The sequence below is a fragment of the Macaca mulatta genome, chromosome 9, assembly GCF_049350105.2.
Source record: "Macaca mulatta isolate MMU2019108-1 chromosome 9, T2T-MMU8v2.0, whole genome shotgun sequence".
Taxonomy (NCBI): domain Eukaryota; kingdom Metazoa; phylum Chordata; class Mammalia; order Primates; family Cercopithecidae; genus Macaca; species Macaca mulatta.
In genome coordinates this window covers 75,890,520-75,908,789 of record NC_133414.1, presented here as the reverse complement: position 1 = coordinate 75,908,789, position 18,270 = coordinate 75,890,520, and the positions used below count along the sequence as shown (strand labels likewise).

Here is an 18,270-nt window from a genome sequence, read left to right as displayed (position 1 = left end):
GCTGTTGCTTTCTCTCCATTTAATTCCCAGAGACTGTGTAATATGGTTGCTTCCTCTAAGGAGCAAGGAAATATTGATGGCAAAGGGCTCAGAGGGCCTTTCCAACTTCTCCGAGTTTTGTGAACTGAGGCCTTGCCTAGAAAGTATGAGGCAAGGGAAGGAAAGGGGAGAACTTGGATGAAGACTATGGGGAGAGGGAACCAAGAAGAGTGATGGAGGTGGCTAAATCAGAGCAGGACAGAATTGGTAGAAAAGAGCAAAAGAACTGGGAACAAAGGGCAAAAGGGTGAAAAATGGGAGGACAGGAATAGAGACAGATCAGAAATCAGATCGGGGAATGGGTTAAAGAAGATCAAGGAGAGATCAGGATTTAGGTATAAAACTAGAAGATAACAGCAACAGAAGGTATGGGGCATAAATTTATTCTTGTGCACAAACCAAAGTATTGTGACTCACACCCAACAAGCAAAGGAAAATTATCACTTTCCAGATTAAACGGCAAACGTAGCTGATGGTGGTCTTGGTGAGAAGGGAGTCCACACTCCTCTAAGGATCAGAGATCAGGACCGGAAGCTGAAAAGAAGCAAGAGCTGGGGTTTTGAGGGATGGGGTGGTACTGAAAAGAGGTTTCTGGGTGTTTCTCTGCTCTTTCCCAGGTAGTCATGGCAAGCTGTAGAAGACACACTGAAGGACAGACTCAAGGAAAGTCACACAGACACCAACTGTTCTTCCAACACTCAGCACACACCCTCACACCTCCCTTCTGCCATTATCCCCTTCCATTCTAACAAATACATTCTTCTCCCTCAAATTTTTTTTCCAATTCCCTTCTCACACACAGTTGGTTTTTTGTTACCCAACTTTACTTTTTCCCAATATGGCATTGTCCCTCACCATACTTCTGTCTGTGGCTCAATCATTTAAACTCATTTCTGCCATGCTTCTGGTTTCAGCCTCACTCTCCACACTCTGACTCTCTTCTCCTTTCTCTCAAGCTCATGAGGCAATGAAGCCAATGATCTGTTCATTCTCATAGGGAATTTTCTTTTTTTTCATTTCCTGGGTACTGGTTTGCTCAGCACTGGCCTCTCAAGTTGCTAACTTTCTGAAATCCTGAGGAATAGAATTATTTGTTCTATTCCTGGTCTAGCTGATATAACTCAGCCCATGCAAACTTTCCTGGCCCTTCAGTCTTTTCATGCTCCATAACTTTCACAAGATGCTGGACACCTGCTACAGACATTGGTCTCTAAGGAGTTATTCTCTAGCAAATCTCTTTCTCCCACTCAACTCCATGTGGGGATATCTGACCCTTCTATCAGTACAACAATAAGACTCAGATTGGGTCTTTATTTTGACCTCCTCTCTTACTCATGCCTCAGACGGAAGAGCACATCTGTGCGCGCACACACACACAGGCCTAGGTATATGCCAGCCAAGCTTGGGAAAGCAGAGTGGGGGGTGAGGGTGGCTTAGGGCAAACAACGGTCAGTTCAGTCCCTTTGCTGTGTGCCTGGTGGTGAGCTTCTTGCTTAAGGTCCCAGTGGTCACTTCTGCTCTGTTTACTTCTCACTGAACATTAAAATGAGGCCCACGGAGAAAAGCACAAATGTCAAGGAAGAGAGATCTGTGGAGGAATACGGGTGGAGAAGCCTGGAAATAAAGACAGAGATCCAGGCAAGGAAATGCAGAGACAAAGAGAGGCAAAGATACCAAAGCAGACATAGTTGGTTGGAAAGCGGCAGGGAGGTAGAGAGTGAGGAGGAAGGTGGGGGACGGGGACATCAACTTGGAAACTATCTCTGGCATGAGGCAATTTAGCTTCCAGATGCCAGTGACAGGGGGTGGGATAGGGTAGGAGAAGCAACTTTAGGAACTGGATGTTCCACCTCTCCTTGGTCCTGGGACCTGTGCCTGCTCACTGGTGCCCTGCCCCAGGCCTCCACACATGAGCCTGCAATCCTGTTCTGGTGGCTGAGAATCGGGGCCTGGCTACCTGGAAACCACAGGAGCTGGGAGAAGCCCCAAGGCCCCTGGGAGACTCTGGAGGAGGGGCTGGGCTAGGAACAGGGGCTGAGGCCAGCTCTGTTCTCCAGATGGGCTCATCCAGTGTAGTGGCTGCTCGCGGGGCAAGCACAGTGGGAACCAGGGGTTCTGCAGTGGGCTGGGGCGCCGGAGTGGAAAACCGGCGAATCTCCTGGACTCGGGCAGTTTTGGGGGGCCCTGAGGCGGTAGGGCCAGGAGTCGGGGGAACCTCATCAAAACAGAACATGGCAGTTTTAAGTTGATAGGGCTGATGCCGCATAAAATCTAGAGCCTTGATGCCCTGCTTGGGTGTTGCCCGAGGCCCCTGGGATTGGGCCTTAGGGAGAGTTCGGGCCGCCTGCGGGAAAAAGGGAGAGAGCAGTGGGTTGTAAGCAATAGGAGGTGGGGCACGGATGTTGGGTGAATATTTCCAGGAAGGGGGCAGAGACGGGGTAGGAGAAGGACTTCTAGGCCGAGGGCCAAGACCAGGACCAGGTGTACCTTCCACCACATACCTGTCCGCACGGCTCTGCCGCTTAGCAAATAGCTCCCCACCCCTGCCCTGCAGCCTTGGTGGCTCAGGGATTACAGCTGAAGAGACTGCCCCATTCACGAGCCCATCAAGGAGCCCTCGAGATGGGGGCTTAGGAGCCACTGGGGGTGGAGTCTTAGGAGTCATAGGGGGCGGGGTCTTGGGAGCCATTGGAGGAGGGGTCTTAGGTGTCACGGGAGGCAGGGTCTTGTAACTCTTGGCCCCTACTGGCTGCATGAAGTTGCAGGCTTCAGCCCCGAGGCTCAGAGCATCCTCCTCAGGACCAGATTCTGCACCCCCGGCCCGGGGCTTTTCATCCAGGTTCTGTACCAGCGATAGCAGCTCGGGGTTGGGCGAGTTCTTCGTCTCCTCTTTTCCCGGCCGGAACATCTGCTTCCGGGTCCCCCGGCGCCGGGCCTCCTGCAGGATACCCGTGCGGGCAGCTGGCACAGAGATGCGCTGCTCCCGAGCGCTGGGGGGCTCAGGAGCCCCTGGGCCTGGGGCAGGCATCTCTGGGCGCACAGAGGGTCGCAAAGGCGCAGATAGGAAGATAGAAGCTGTGGAGGTCATGGCAGCTGCGCTAGGAGGAGCGGGGGGCTCTGGGGTTCCGCCTGGAGTGACAGGCCGACTGGGGGCTGGGATGTACAGGGAGCTGGTGGCTGTCACAGGGCCCGAGGTGCGTGAGGCGCTGGGGGAACCAGAGACTGGTGCGTGACTGGGAACCCCTGACGTGAAGCTGGGCAGAGGGGTGGGCCCCTGCGGAGAAGACAAGAAGGGGGGTGGGGCGGGGCTGAGGCCCCCCAGGCTGTCGTTGGCCCTCCTGGGGGCTAAAGGCCGGAAAATAACCGAGGTGGTAGTTGGCCGCTGCCCTTGTAGGCCCGGGGTAAAGGGCCTAGCTGACCGGTTAAAGATGTTTGGAGTTGGGGTCGGGGCTCCACCACCTGGTTGGAAGGGTCTGGGGCTGGCTACAGGGGCCGGCAAGGGGCTGGGTGGGAGCACAGCCGCCTCTGGGGGAGCACTCTGGGCCCGAGGTGGTGACCGCAGGCCCTCCCCGTTGAGCATGGCTGCTGGTTCGGCCCGCACCAGTTCCTGGGTGCTGGAGTCTGCGCGCTGGCGCTGCTGTTCAAAGAGCTGTACCCCTCGCCCAGAGACCTCACTCAGCTGCCCTCCCAGGCCAGAGCCCTGGCCCTCTGATGCTCTTGAGCCCGCCCTGGCAAGCTCCATGTCCAGATAGGGACTGTCCCAGTCAGATTGATTGGTGAGGCTGCGGGCGTCGGAGAAGGCTTCTTCGTCCAGCTCCGACTCACTCGTGGGGGGAACGCCGTCCTCCTCCTCCTCAGCGCCCGTCCCAGCAGCAGCCCCGAAGCTCACCAGAGTGTACTTCTTGGCTCTCTGCCGCCGTTTCTTAAACATAAGCACCCCTTTGGAGTGGGGGTTGGGGGCTGCAGTGAGCAGGGATGCAATTGTCCTGCATTTGGTCTTGGCCTCTTTTATGCTTTTCTCTTGGAGGCTCTCTGCACGTTGCAGTTCTGGGGAGGCCAAGAAGTAAAATGGTCAATGGGTCTTCCCAGCCTCTTCTAGTCCTGTTCCCCAAGGCTTTCACCTCCCATCCCAGCAAGCTCCCTCTTGCACTGGCCCGACCCACAATGTCCCCTGTGACAAAGTCCTCTGACTTAGGGGCAGAGTGGAGGGTGAAAGGTGAAACCAAGGACAGTTAAAGATAAGGCAAAGTCCAGTTGACTGCCCTGACACTGCTCTGACCACAGCCCTTCCATCCCATCTTACTGCTATTCTGCTCCTATCTTCCAAGAGATGTGCTCTTATCCACCCCACACACATTCCTCACCTACCTCCCATTCCTGACTGGCAATGGGAAGGGGAGGAGAAAGATGTGTCACTCTCCATGGCAGACAGGGAGAGAAGCAGGTCCCAGGGAGAGGAAAGATGAGAAGGAACACTTTCCACCCACCATAGGGACCACGTTAGGAGGCTTCTCATGAAGCTTACGACTCATCCTCTCCGCTACCCCTTACCCCTATGATATGGACACAAAGAACCCTTAGCAATGAGGATCTTCATTCACAATTCCACCCCCCTCATGCAATCCACATCATACACATTTACAGAAATAACTCCTACCACACAACACTTCAACAAGAATAGCCGTCTAGTGAAAGTCAACTGTAGGCGTACTTTCTCCTATTTACTTTTCTCTCTCATTCACATATACCCCAGCTTACATACAGCTCCATTCACATACATATATGTAAATACACGTGCCCATGTAAAAACACCATCACTCAAATACATTCATACACCTACATGCTCTAGGTGGCCCTTCATCCCAGAGACCTCCCTGCAGAAACCCTGTTACTAACAGTGTAGACAGAATTCTAAAGTTTATCTCGGCCTTCCAACTGCCAAGGCAGTCATCTGGGCTTCACACCTCTGCTACTCACAGTCAGGGGTAGTCTCCATCCAAGACGCAGGAGAAGTCAGGGTAATGTTCTCCAAGGCAACACTCCAAATCTTTAGGATACCTCAAGGTCACCAGCTAAATATATTATTTCCCCCAAGCTGGGGATGGTAGTGGGGTGGGCTTCTTTGGGGGTCAGAACTGTCTCTACGTAGAGAGCTCAGGCAGCCACTGCCATCCAGGCACACAAGGACAATGTGCTAAAGGGAACCAGGGCAGGGCTTTCCATGCCATGTGGGGCCTGGGTAGGTGGGGCCAGGAAATGGGAGAGGCTGCCCTGCTGCGAGGACCCCGCCTTGCACATGGATACTCTCTGGTCCATGGTCCCCAGTTCCTCTTGAAAAATTATTGAAATTCCATCTACTTTCCACTCAAGGTACCACGCTCCTTTGTAATGAGCTCCTTTGTAATGAGCGTGGTACCTTGAGTGGAAAGTAGATGGAATTTTTTTCATTTTTGTCATTCCTGTCATCCCAGCGTTTATACCTCAGAATAGTGCTGTGGATGAGACAACAGGCCCTGGAGTCAGAGTTCAGTTCAGGGTTTTGGTTCTTGGGAGAGTTACCTCACCTCATTAAAGTTCGGTTTCCTCATCTGTAAACGAGGGTAGACAATGGCTACCTCATAGGATTGCTATAAGGATTAACTGAGATAATATAGTAAATTTAGCACTTAACACAGTGTGAAGGCCCACTGTAACCATTACTATTAAAGCCTTCTTGACACTATACTTTCTTTATATGGACACTTTCTTGTTCACACATATCTTGTCCCACGACTCACACATACATGCCTTCATGTATTCATAATGTACTCATACACACTCTGTTCCCATGAGTTTTCTACAGCTCTTGTGGTCACAAACCCCTCTGACATGTGATCATAGCATCACTGAGAAAGGGTCAGTGAAACTCTCCTGAGAAAAGGAGGAAGAGAACAGCAAAAAGGAAGGAACAAGAGAGTAAGACCTTTCCCAAAGACTGCCCTTCCTAAACTGTTGACATCTTCCCCTCCATTCTAGACCCCAGACTCTCATAGATATGGGAGGGTAGTACCTGCATAGAATGAGTCTTGGAGCTCAGGAACTGGGTCTGGGGCTTTGTCGTAGCTGACTTGGCTGAGGGGCTCTTGGCTGATGGGCTCAAAGGTCTCCATGCTGAGAAAGGCTGTGTTGGCTGGAGCAGGACCAGCTTGAGCCACCCCCCACGCCTTTTAAAGCCCCTTTGTCTTGTCCCCAGAGCTGGCAGCTGAATGAGCTCACTGTGCTATTTTTGGAACCTGGCCCTCTCCCTTCTCTGGGCTGCCCCACAAGTGCCGGTGTGATGGACGTGGGCACCTGCTTTCCCTTCCCCCAACCCCACCCCAGCAGACAATGAGGTCTGCTTGACTAAAAATACCTCTGAGCCAGTAGCTACAGTCTCATCCAGCATTATGGGAAGGGAGGGGGAGATAAGTGGAGAATTGAGGAAAGCATGGGATCCTAGGCACACATCTGGAATTCCTAGGATATTGGACACTCAGGGATGTCAGACTCTCAACTCTCATGTCCTTAGCCTCCACTCCAAACTGAGAGATACAAAGTTCTAAGGATCAGGAATCAAAATGGTGGAGGAAAGGAAAGAAGTATAACTAGAGGGGGAATCCTGAGATTTCGAAGGTAACAAGAACGGTCTCTGTGGGAAAGGCACAGGAGGCATAGAGTAGGGAGAAAGTTTACCCTTAGACCTTGTTCTGTCGCTCACATCAAAAATAGCAAAGAGTCTGAGATAAGTGGAATGGGCTTTTTCTGCCCAGGCCAACATTCTTGCCTGAGATAAGGAGCCAAAGCCAAAGCTCCCTCCCTCTGCCACTTCCCCGGGATCTCATGATCGTCCCATAGCCTCTCAGTCCCCAGGAATCCTAACGGAACTTGCAAATGTCAAAGGTACCTGCAATTAACACTATAAAGAACCCCTTGGCGGGGCAGTGGCTCATGCCTGTAATCCCAGCACTTTGGGAGGCTGAGGCAGGTGGATCACAAGGTCAGGAGTTCAAGACCAGCCTGGCCAACATGGTGAAACCCCGTCTCTACTAAAAATACAAAAAATTAGCCAGGCATGGTGGCAGGCACCTTTAATCCCAGCTACTCAGGAGGCTGAGGCAGAAGAATCGCCTGAACCCAGGAGGCAGAGGTTGCAGTGAGCCAAGATTGCACTCCAGTCTGGGTGACAGTGCAAGACTCTGCCTCAAAAAGAAAAAAAAAGAAGAAGAAAAAAAAAGAACCCCTGTAGCTTTGACCCACTTTTATTTATTAATTTTTATTATTTATTTTTAAGACAGGGTCTTGGTCTGTTGCTCATGCTGGAGTGCAGTGGTGCAAACATGGCTCACTGCAGCCTAAACCTCCCAGGCTCAAGCAATCCTCCGGCCTCAGCCTCCCAAGTACCTGGGACCATAGACATGTGCCACCGTGCTTGGCTAATTTTTAAATTTTTATTGGAGACAAAGACTCATGATGTTGTCCAGACTGGTCTCAAACTTCTGGCTTCTGCCAGGAGCAGTGGCTCACACCTGTAATCCCAGCACTTTGGGAGGCCGAGGCAGGCAGATCACCTGAGGTCAGGAGTTTGAGACCAGCCTGACCAATATGGTAAAACCCCGTCTCTACTAAAAATACAAAAAATTAGCCAGGTGTGGTAGCAGGTGCCCGTAACCCCAGCTACTCAGGAGGCTGAGGCAGGAGAATTGCTTGAACCTGGGAGGTGGAGGTTGCAGTGAGCCAAGATCATGCCATTGCATTCCAGCCTAGGCACAAGAGCCATACTCCCATCTAAAAAAAAAAAAAAAGAAAAAGAAAACAAACTCCTGGGTTCATGCTATCCTCCTACCTCAGCCTCCCAGAGTGCTGGGATTACAGGTATGAGCCACCTTGCCCAGCCTTCAACCTGCTTTTAAATACTCCCCTGTCTTGTGTCTGTACTCTGCTTTCACCCCATCATGACACACAATAACAGTTATCACCACCACCAAACCCTTCATCTATTTGTGTCTCTTTCCAATTTTCCTGCTTACCCTGTTCCTTGGTTGAACTGAATCACCTTACCCTTTTGCCACATTGGTTCAAACAGCAAAAATAATGGGGGTCATGAGAGTAATTATGCTCCCCTTCTACTCATACTCTTCTCCTCCTGCCCCCAAGACTGTATCCAAGTGGCCCAAGGTAGGGAGAATGTATGGCTATAGAAGGGTAGATTTAAGGCTCAGATTGAAGGATCCTGGCTGGGGAAAAGGGATTCAGGCACTCACTGGCTTGCTTGGCCTTCTGGGTGTAGGTGGTAGTAAGATCTTCTGCCACCGGGTGGGGAACAGGCCCCACCATAGGGATGAGATGAGGACCAGGCCGGAGAGGGCCATGGGGTAACAGCAGAGCCTCAGCTGGGGGTGGCTGAAGGGCTGCCCCATCCTCCCAAGACGGGGAGCTCACACGGCTGTCACCCTGGCTGGAAGGGCCAGGGATAGTAGGTACTGGCTCTGCAGGGCTGTCAGACAGGTAGACCTCATCAGGTGGGGCACCCGGAGGGGTGGGCCTTGTGGGGCCTCGGCGGCGAGGTCGGCGAGGCTTCTCCTGCGTGGCAGGACCATCAGCATCACTGTCAGTCTCTCCGTAGTAAGCCTCACTATCAGGAGGTGAACGAAGACTCCCAGGCTGAAGAGGCTGAGGAACTGGAGCACCAGGGGGCTCAGGACTCAGTGGAGATAAGGGTGACAGCACCTGAAGCTCATGGGGAGATGGAGATTGCACAGGACCCTCGTCTGCTACCCTGGATAGGAAAGATGACAGAGCTTGAGAGATGGGCTAGGTACTGACAGCTTGAGAGGTCTGGAAGGGATAGAGGGAAGAGGTAAGGGAGAGAGAAGGCTGTCATACAGTTGGAATGGGTGAGACGGGAAGAGTGAAGATATGAAGACAAACTGGGAGGCAAATGTGCTTAAAGGGCTGTAAGTGGAAATAGGCTTAGAGGAAGATGTAATGAGGAGACAGGCCAGGGGTTGAAGTAGGCCCATCAGTCAAATACCCACTGACATCCCCATCCCTTAATTGCAGATACATTCAAGCCCTCTGGGAGGCAGACACAAACCATCTACACTCCAGCAGAAATGCACGAGCAGAAATAGGTACCTGTTAGTTGCTAAAGCCAGGCCAGTGAGACACAGAGCTGAGACAGGCAATGGGAGTCCTGGATTAGGGGAAGAGAAGAGGAGGGAGGTCCATACCGCTGCACAGTGAGGACAAGCTGATTTCCTGAGGCATCGATGAGGCTCATGGCACTGGCATGGGAGAGGTTGGTGCAAGAGACCCCATTGATTGCCAAGAGCTGGTCCTTCTCTCGGAGTCCTGCTCTGCCAGCCTGGCTCCGTCTTCGAATCTGAGATGTTGAAGGAGACATTGTAGGTAAGAGAGGGCTCCAAAGGGAATAGAATGAAAGGAAAAGACAGGAAGGACCCATAGGAAGGGATTTTACTTTGTAGGGTAAGAAAGGTGGGGAGATGCATGGAAGTGGCTGCAGTTGAAGTGGTCTGTCTAGAGGGAAGAAAGTATACAGATTGGAGAAAGAAATACACCATATAGTGGGAAATAGGGTAACCACTGAATGAAAGAGGCTTGGGAAGAACCACATGGGGTAGGTACTAGAAATGGTGGTTACTAGCTGGGCGCAGTGGCTCACACCTGTAAGCCACTTTGGGAGGCCTAGGTGGGTGGATCACTTGAGGTCAGGAGTTCAAGACCAGCCTGGCCAACGGGTGAAACCCTGTTTCTACTAAAAATACAAAAATCAGCCGGCCGTGGTGGCGGGCACATGTAGTCCCAGATACTTGGGAGGCTGAGGCAGAAGAATCACTTGAACCCAGGAAGCAGAAGTTGCAGTGAGCCAAGATCACATCACTGCACTCCAGCCGGGGCAATAGAGTAAGACTGTGGCAAAAAGAAAAAAAAAACGAAAAGGAATGTTGGTTATCTCCATAAGCTTTTTCTTCAAAGGCAGTATCTATATTGGCCGGTAATTCTCTACTAGGCCTTGGAACCCCAGGTGCCATTACACAGTCAAGATTTTAGAACAGTACTCCAGGTTGGAGGGAGTCCAGTGGGATTCTGGGAGATTGTGATTATTTGGGTATATGTGTGCCATGTGTACACACAAATGTATGTATGCCAAAGTAATAATAGTAGTAGTGGCTACCATTTATTGAGTTTTTACTAAGTGTTGGGCACTGTGCTACATGTATTATTGCATTTAATCCTTAGAATGGTTCCATGAAGTAGGTACAAGTACTATTATTACCCACATTTTACAGTTCGGAAAACTAAGCCTGTGGGGTGAAACCAAAAGGGTAACGACTTCGTCTGTGAAGCCAGATCTTGCCATAACCCTCCTAGCACCTAAAAACGTCTTGCCTAGTGAGAGAAAGGATCTGACCTAGGGAAAGAGCACTGAAGGCATGGGCAGAGCAGGGTGAGCCAGGGTAGGACTGGACTGGGCTAGGCTGTACGAGGCAGTTTCAGTTCATCACGTATCAGTTTAGTCAGAGATAAATTAGAACCTTCCCTGTATTTCTGGAGTTTGGAGTAGAGGCACATACTCAAGAGAACAAACACTGGATGACCAGAGCTGGGCCTCTGATACCACAGTGCTGCAGGGAACTAAAACAGAGTCTTTCTTTTTCCTCTGCTCCCTGAAAACCAAGAATTCTGTTTTCTAATAGACCCCCCACAAGAAGCCTGTGGTCAGACGCTACTCCCACTATGAGACTTGAGCATGCTTCCCTTCCCACTACCCACCCCATCTTCACAGCCTCCCACCCCCCCAAACCCCACCATATGCCACCACACATCTCTTCCCAGGAACCTTTGGGTTCCATTTCCCTGAAGCCTCATTTCAGGGGCTCTCCCTTACCTTAGACACCTGTAAGGGTTTCCTCTGCTCGGCCCCCCCCTGAAGTCGGAAGCCCCAGGGGGCTCCCCCTGATAGTGTGACCAGCACCTCCTCCTCAGCACCCATCACTCAGCTTGGCCTATGGCCCCCGGAGTTGGAACAGTGTCTCAGGGAGAGAAGTTGAAGTGCTCGAACCCCGTCCGGCCTTCCTGTCTGGCTGTCCTGCTCCTGCTGCCCCAGGCCTCCCCCCCACACCACACACCACAGGCAGGCAACTTGGCCCTGGGATCATTACAGTCCAGCACACGTGTCCCATCAATCGCAGATGTGCTCAAAATAGATGCTGCTTGCACTCCCCTCCCTCCCCCATCTGTGCTAGTCCTAGAGCTAATTATAGTACAAACTTCTGCCCTCCATGTTCCCCATACTCCTGCATGGGCCTTTTATTCAGGACTAATACAAACTCTCTAGGCTCTATAACCAATGTACACCCTTTCAGGAACTGTGCCTTCTCTAATAGGACCATGGGCTAATCTCAACTGCTTTCCTCCGAAGACCATTTCAAAGTGGCAGCAGCAGGGGCTTCAATTCCATAGCCGGCAAAGAATGGCTGGGCTTGCTCCAAGATCCCAGGAAAGAATGCACCCTCGCTATATAAATTTATCTGTTAATTAAAATGTTGGGCCAGGCATGGTGGCTCACACCTATAATCCTAGCACTTTGGGAGGCCAAGGTGGGTGGATTTCTTGAGTTCAGGAATTTGAGATCAGCCTGGACAACATGGTGAGACGTGCCCTATCTCTATTTTTTTATTATTAAAAAATGTTAAAAACAAAACAAAACAAGAGGCCGGGTGTGGTGGCTCACGCCTGTAATCCCAGCACTTTGGGAGCCAAGGCGGGCGGATCACGAGGTCAGGAGATGAAGACCATCCTGGCTAACATGGTGAAACCCTGTCTCTACTAAAAATACAAAAAATTAGCTGGGCGTGGTGGCAGGTGCCTGTAGTCCTGGCTACTCAGGAGGCAGAGGCAGGAGAATGGCGTGAACCTGGGAGGCGGAGCTTGTGGTGAGCCAATATCGTGCCACTGCACTCCTGGGTGACAGAGCGAGACTCCGTCTCAAAAAAAAAAATTAATTAATTAAAAAACTATAAAAAAAATTACCTATTGTAATACATACGTGGTCATGGAAAGGTATGTAGGTGTGCGTAAACATACCAAACCATGTTAATACAATCTCTACTTGTCTCTAGGTTTCCATTACAAGAATGTCTCTGTTACAAGGCACAACATTATGGTGCTATAACTGTGATTATCAAAGGCTACAGAGTTTCATAAAATAGCTGCCCACCTAGTGTATGCTAAATACTGTTTGCCTTGGTATATGCCTCTGTGTCCTAGAAACACTTGGGCTGGGTGCAGTAGCTCATGCCTGTAATCCCAGCACTTTGAGAGGCTGAGACAGGTGGATCGCTTGAGCACAGGAGTTCAAGACCAGCCTGGGTAACATGGTGAGACCCTGTTTCTACAAAAAAATTTAGCCAGGCCTGCCTGGTCACATGCTCCTGTAGTCCCAGCTACTTGGGAGATTGACATGGGAGGGTTGCTTGAGCCCTGGAGGTTGAAGCTGCAGTGAGTCATGATCCTGCCACTGCACTCTAGCACTCTAGCCTGGGTGACAGAATGAGACCCTGTCTCCAAAAAAAAAAAAAAAAAAAGAAAAAGAAAAAGAAAAAGGAAGAAAGAAAAAAGAGATCTCCAAGAAGAAAATACTTGGGATTTTGGAGTCAGAAGAAATGAACTTGGGTTTTTTGGTTTTTTTTTTTTTTGAGACGGAGTCTCACCCTGACGCCCAGGCTGGAGTGCAATGGAGATCTTGGCTCACTGCAATCTCCACTTCCCAGGTTCAAATGATTCTCCTGCCTCAGCCTCCTGACTAGCTGGGACTACAGGCATGTGCCACCACACTTAGCTAGCTAATTGTTGTATTTTTAGTAGAGATGGGGTTTCACCATGTTAGCCAGGCTGGTCTCGAACCCCTGATCTCGTGATCCACCCACCTTGGCTTCCCAAAGTGCTGGGATTACAGGTGTAAGCCACTGTGCCTGGCCTTTTTTTTTTTTATTTTTTTATTTTTTAGACAGAGTTTCGCTCTTGTTGCCCACACTGGAGTGCAATGGTAAGGTCTCAGCTCACTGCTACCTCCACCTCCCAGGTTCAAGCGATTCTCCTGTCTCAGCCTCCCAAGTAGTTGACACTACAGGCACCCGCCACCACGCCTGGCTAATTTTTGTATTTTTAGTAGAGACGGGGTTTCTCCATGTTGATCAGGCTGGTCTCGAACTCCCGACCTCAGGTGATCTGCCCGCCTCGGTATCCCAAAGTGCTGGGATTACAGGCATGAGCCACCACGCCCAGCTTGAAGTTGGGTTCTTCTTCCATCACTTAGTACCTGTGTGATCTCAGGCAGGGCAGTCACTTGGCCTCATCAGTAAAAAGAGGATCTAGGCCAGGCTCGGTGGCTCATGCCTGTAATCCCAGCACGTTGGGAGGCCAAGGTGGGCGGATCACCTGAGGTTGGGAGTTTGAGACCAGCCTGATGACCATGGAGAAACCCCGTCTCTACTAAAAATACAAAAATTAGCCAGGCATGGTGGCACATGCCTGTTATCCCAGCTACTTGGGAAGCTGAGGCAGGAAAATCGCTTGAACCTGGGAGGCGGAGGTTGTGATGAGCCAAGATTGGGCCATTGCACTCCAGCCTGAGCAACAAGAGCGAAACTCTCATCTCAAAAAAAAAAAAAAAAAAAAGAGGATTTAAATATCTATTCATTCTCTATTCATTCACTATTCACACATTTACTGAGTGTTAGCTACATGTCAGCCATTGTGCTATACCAATGGATTTCAATTAACCTTCAGTGCATATTAAAATCACCTAGAAAACTTTTACAGCTACTGAGTCCCTAAGAAAAGACAGCATATCAGCATATAGGATTAAATGATGATGCAATGAAGTTTTACACACACACACACACACATCCTTAGGGACAGATTTTATTGGTCTAGTACCCGGTAGTGGCATTTTAAAAAGCACCACAAGGCCGAGTGCAGTGGCTCACGTCTGTAATCCTAGCACTTTGGGAGGCTCAGGCAGGTGGATCACCTGAGGTCAGGAGTTTGAGACCAACCTGGCCAACAAGTGAAACTCCATCTCTACTCAAAATACAAAAATTAGCCAGGAATGGTGGCACATGCCTGTAATCCCAGATACTTGGGAGGCTGGGGAATTGCTTGAATGCACGAGGGAGAGGTTGCAGTGAGCTGAGATCACACCATTGCACTCCAGCCTGGGCAACAAGAGCGAAACTCTGTCTCAAAAATGAAAATAAAAATAAAAAGCACCACAGATGATTCTAATATGCAACCAAGGTTGAGAACCACTGAGTGCAGATATAGAAACCAATAAATTGCAACACATTAGTCTCTATCCTCAAGAAACTATGGTACCGAGCTGGGCATGGTGGCTTATGCCTGCAATCCTAGCACTTCGGAAGGCTGACGCGGGCAGATCGCTTGAGCCCAGGAGTTTGAGACCAGCCTGGGTAACATGGTGACACCCTGTCTCTACAAAAAATACAAAACTTAGCTAGCTAAGTGTGGTGGCACATGCCTGTAGTCCCAGCTACTAGGGACACTGAACAGGGAGGATCACTTGAGCCTGGGAGGCAGAGGTTGAAGATTGTGCCACTGCACTCCAGCCTGGGTGACAGAGACCCTGTCTCAAATGGAAAAAAAACAGGTGGGGGGAGGGGGAAGAAAGAAACTGAAGCTAGGATCTACCACTTACTAGGGGTGCAACCTTTTTTTTTTTTTTGAGACGGAGTCTTGCACTGTCGCCCGGGCTGGAGTGCAGTGGTCGGATCTCAGCTCACTGCAAGCTCTGCCTCCCGGGTTTGCGCCATTCTCCTGCCTCAGCCTCCCGAGTAGCTGGGACTACAGGCGCCCGCCACCTCGCCCGGCTAGTTTTTTGTATTTTTTAGTAGAGACGGGGTTTCACTGTGTTAGCCAGGATGGTCTTGATCTCCTGACCTCATGAACCGCCCGTCTCGGCCTCCCAAAGTGCTGGGATTACAGGCTTGAGCCACCGCGCCCGGCCGGTGCAACCTTTTTTTAAGATGGAGTCTTGCTCTGTGTCCCAAGCTGGAATGCAGTGGTGCAATCTTGGTTCACTGCAACCTCCGTCCCCGGGGTTCAAGTGGTTCTCCTGCCTCAGCCTCCTGAGTAGTCGGGATTATAGGCACGCGCCACCACATTCAGCTATTTTGTATTTTTGGAAGAGACAGGGTTGGCCAGGCTGGTCTCAAACTCTTGACTTCAGGTGATCCGTCTGTCTCGGACTCCCAAAGTGCTGGGATTACAGGCATGAGCCACCATGCCCGGTCCTAGGGGTGCAACCTTAAGCAAGACAGAGGATACTTTCCTATATTGATGAGTCAAGTGGGATGAATCATGTGAAAATGCTTAGCAGAGGACCCAGTTTAGGTCAGGTGCTCAACATATGTTAGTTGAATTTGGCAAATTATTCATCTAGACTAGTGGTTCTCAATCAGCAATGGAATCACCTGGAGGGCCTTAAACCATAGCTTGCTGGGCCCCACCTCCAGAATTTCTGGCTCTTATCTATGCAAAGTGGGTCTGAAATTTGCATTTCAAGCAAGTTTCCAGGTGATACTGATACTGCTGATCCGAGGATCACACTTTGAGAATCATTGACTAAAAACTGATAGGTCAGGTGTGGTGGCTTCACACCTCTAATCTCAGCAATTTGGAAGGCTAAGGTGGGAGGAATTTGAGACCATCCTGGGCAACACAGGGAGACCTAATCTCTTTTTTTTTGAGACGGAGTCTCGCTGTGTCGCCCAGGCCGGAATGCAGTGGCGCGATCTCGGCTCACTGCAAGCTCCGCCTCCCGGGTTCACGCCATTCTCCTGCCTCAGCCTCCGAGTAGCTGGGACTACAGGCACCCGCCACCACGCCCGGCTAGTTTTTTGTATTTTTAGTAGAGACGGGGTTTCACCATGTTAGCCAGGATGGTCTCGATCTCCTGACCTCGTGATCCACCCACCTCGGCCTCCCAAAGTGCTGGAATTACAGGCTTGAGCCACTGCGCCCGGCAGGGAGACCTAATCTCTACAAAAAATTAGCCAGATGTGGTGGTACATACCTGTAGCCCCAGCTACTCAACCACCCAGCTACTCCTGCTGAGGTAGGAGGACCACTTGAGCCCAGCCTGAGCAACAGAGCAAAACCGTCTCTAAAACAAACCAACAGGCCAGGCGTGGTGGCTCATGCCTGTAATCCCAGCACTTTGGGAGGCCAAGGGGGGTGGATCACTAGGTCAGGAGATCAAGACTATCCTGGCCAACATGGTGAAACCCTGTCTATACTAAAAATACAAAAATTAGCTGGGGTGGTGGTGCGTGTCTGTAATCCCAGCTACTCGGGAGGCTGAGGCATGAGAATCACTTGAACCTAGGAGGCGGAGGTTGCAGTGAGCCAAGATTGGGCCACTGCACTCACTCCAGCCTGGAGACAGAGCAAGACTCTGTCTCAAAACAACAGAGGACAGAACAATCTACCTGTTTAGTGTAGCTTACTGCCTAATATATAGTTTCTAGCACAGCCTAAAGTGCAAATTTTTCAGTGAATAAACCACTCTGTGCCTCAGAATAACTGATATTTACTGTCAATAATATGAGAACAAACACTTTTGTTCACTGCTGTATTTCCAGAACCAAGAACATGGCGTGGCACACAATGTAAGCGCTCAGTGGGTTCACCCTGCCTGCTGCCTCGACAGAGCCGATTTATCAAGACCAGGGAATTTCAGTGGACAAAGAGTAATTCACGCAGAGCCAGCTGTGTGGGAGACCAGAGTTTTATTATTACCAAATTAGTCTCCCTGGGCATTCGAGGATCAGAGTTCTTAAAGATAATTTGGTGAGTAGGAGCTTGTGAATGGGGCGTGCTGATTGGTCAGGATGAAGATGGAATCATAGGGAGTCGAAGTGAGGTTTTCTTGCTGTTTTCTGTTCCTGGGTGGGATGGCAGAACTGATTGAGCCAGGTTACCGGTCTAGGTGGTGTCAGCTGATCCAACGAGTGCAGGGTCTGCAAAATATCTCAAGCACTAATCTTAGGTTTTACAATAGTGATGTTATTCCTAAGAGCAATTTGGGGAAGTTCAGACTCTTGGAGCCAGAGGCTGCATGACCCCTAAACTGTAATTTGTAATCTTGTAGCTAATTTGTTAGTTCTGTAAAGGCAGACTGGTCCCCAGGCAAGAAGGGGGTCTTTTCGGGAAGGGGCTATTATCAATTTGTTTCAGAGTCAAACCATAAACTGAATTCCTCCCAAAGTTAGTTCCACTACACCCAGGAATGAATAAGGACAGCTTAAAGGTTAGAAGCAAGATGGAGTCGGTTAGGTCTGATTTCTTCCACTATCATAATTTCCTCAGTTGTAATTTTGCAAAGGCAGTTTCAACAGCAGTGCTTGAAAAATTACTAAATCAATAAATAGTACTGAAAAGTTCAAATGAGGTCATATATACGAAAAAGCAATCCTACCATTGTTAGCTACAATTACTTCGCCATTAAACGAGGTAATAATAATTACTGCAAGAATTGTAACTCTTCCAACAGAGAGCAGAGACCTTTTGGCTCTGATAAAGCTCTGCACCTAAACGAAGGCGCTGTATAAAAATGGTTAATAACAATTGGCCTTTACTGAGTGCTTACTATGATGCCAAGCGGCGTACGTGGCCTAATTTCATCCTCTCAAGTTCTTACACGGGCATTATTATTTCCATTTTACAAACTGTAGAGCCAGACCTCAGACCCCTACATGCACGTTGACAACAGTTGTGGCCCTTTACCACCACCACACGTTCCGCAAATCTCATGACCAGCAAAGGCCACGGGTGAGATCAACCCAGCAGACGGAAATCAACGGGGTCAGGGGTCAGCAGGAAGTGACTACAAGCTCAGAGGTCACTAATATGTCACAGGCAGAGTGATGGGGCATTATTAAAGATAGTTTGACAAATTGTTTTTAATCTCATCTCTGTTGGTGAGGCCATAAAGTGACCGGAACATCTGAAAAAAAATGTCAGGAGGGAAATACATACGACTCAGCAGAGGCGCCCAGGCGGCGGCCATGATAGGAAGATGAAAGTGGCGCATGCGCGGTTCCCGAAATGCAGACGTGGCAGAAGGAGTGGCCCGGCCCTAAAGCGTGGAGGAGGAACTTCCGGGGGTGA

At 50.1% G+C, this 18,270-nt stretch overlaps 1 protein-coding gene and 1 long non-coding RNA gene across 3 annotated transcripts; both read right to left on the bottom strand.

Moving 5' to 3' along the window:
- Window positions 1-406: 406 nt before the first annotated feature.
- On the bottom strand, window positions 407-11,317 carry SYNPO2L (synaptopodin 2 like). Of its 2 annotated transcripts, XM_015147288.3 has the most exons (4): window positions 10,967-11,317; window positions 9,288-9,439; window positions 8,319-8,833; window positions 407-4,086 (listed from the first exon to the last, which is right to left on the bottom strand). In XM_015147288.3, the coding sequence occupies exons 1-4, from the start codon at window positions 11,069-11,071 to the stop codon at window positions 1,919-1,921; spliced, it is 2,940 nt and encodes a 979-aa protein (XP_015002774.1). In that variant the 5' UTR covers window positions 11,072-11,317; the 3' UTR covers window positions 407-1,918. The 2 variants fall into 2 exon arrangements, with proteins under 2 accessions (XP_015002774.1, XP_001104641.2); XM_001104641.5 differs by lacking the exons at window positions 8,319-8,833; window positions 9,288-9,439; window positions 10,967-11,317 and adding an exon at window positions 6,089-6,350.
- Window positions 11,318-16,872: 5,555 nt separating this feature from the next.
- On the bottom strand, window positions 16,873-18,186 carry LOC114669971 (uncharacterized). The gene is made up of 2 exons (XR_003719354.2): window positions 18,139-18,186; window positions 16,873-17,120 (listed from the first exon to the last, which is right to left on the bottom strand). It is a non-coding gene; the product is annotated as an uncharacterized LOC114669971 (long non-coding RNA).
- Between the last annotated feature and the right edge of the window lie 84 nt (window positions 18,187-18,270).

Excerpts from the sequence above, each read along its gene's own strand:
- SYNPO2L (XM_015147288.3), bottom strand. The coding sequence starts at position 11,071 with ATGGGTGCTGAGGAGGAGGTGCTGGTCACACTATCAGGGGGAGCCCCC. Across the intron at positions 8,834-9,287 it reads CTTGTCCTCACTGTGCAGCG|GGTAGCAGACGAGGGTCCTG; the intron begins GTATGGACCTCC and ends TTTCCTATCCAG. Across the intron at positions 4,087-8,318 it reads CCAGAAGGCCAAGCAAGCCA|AACTGCAACGTGCAGAGAGC; the intron begins GTGAGTGCCTGA and ends TGGCCTCCCCAG.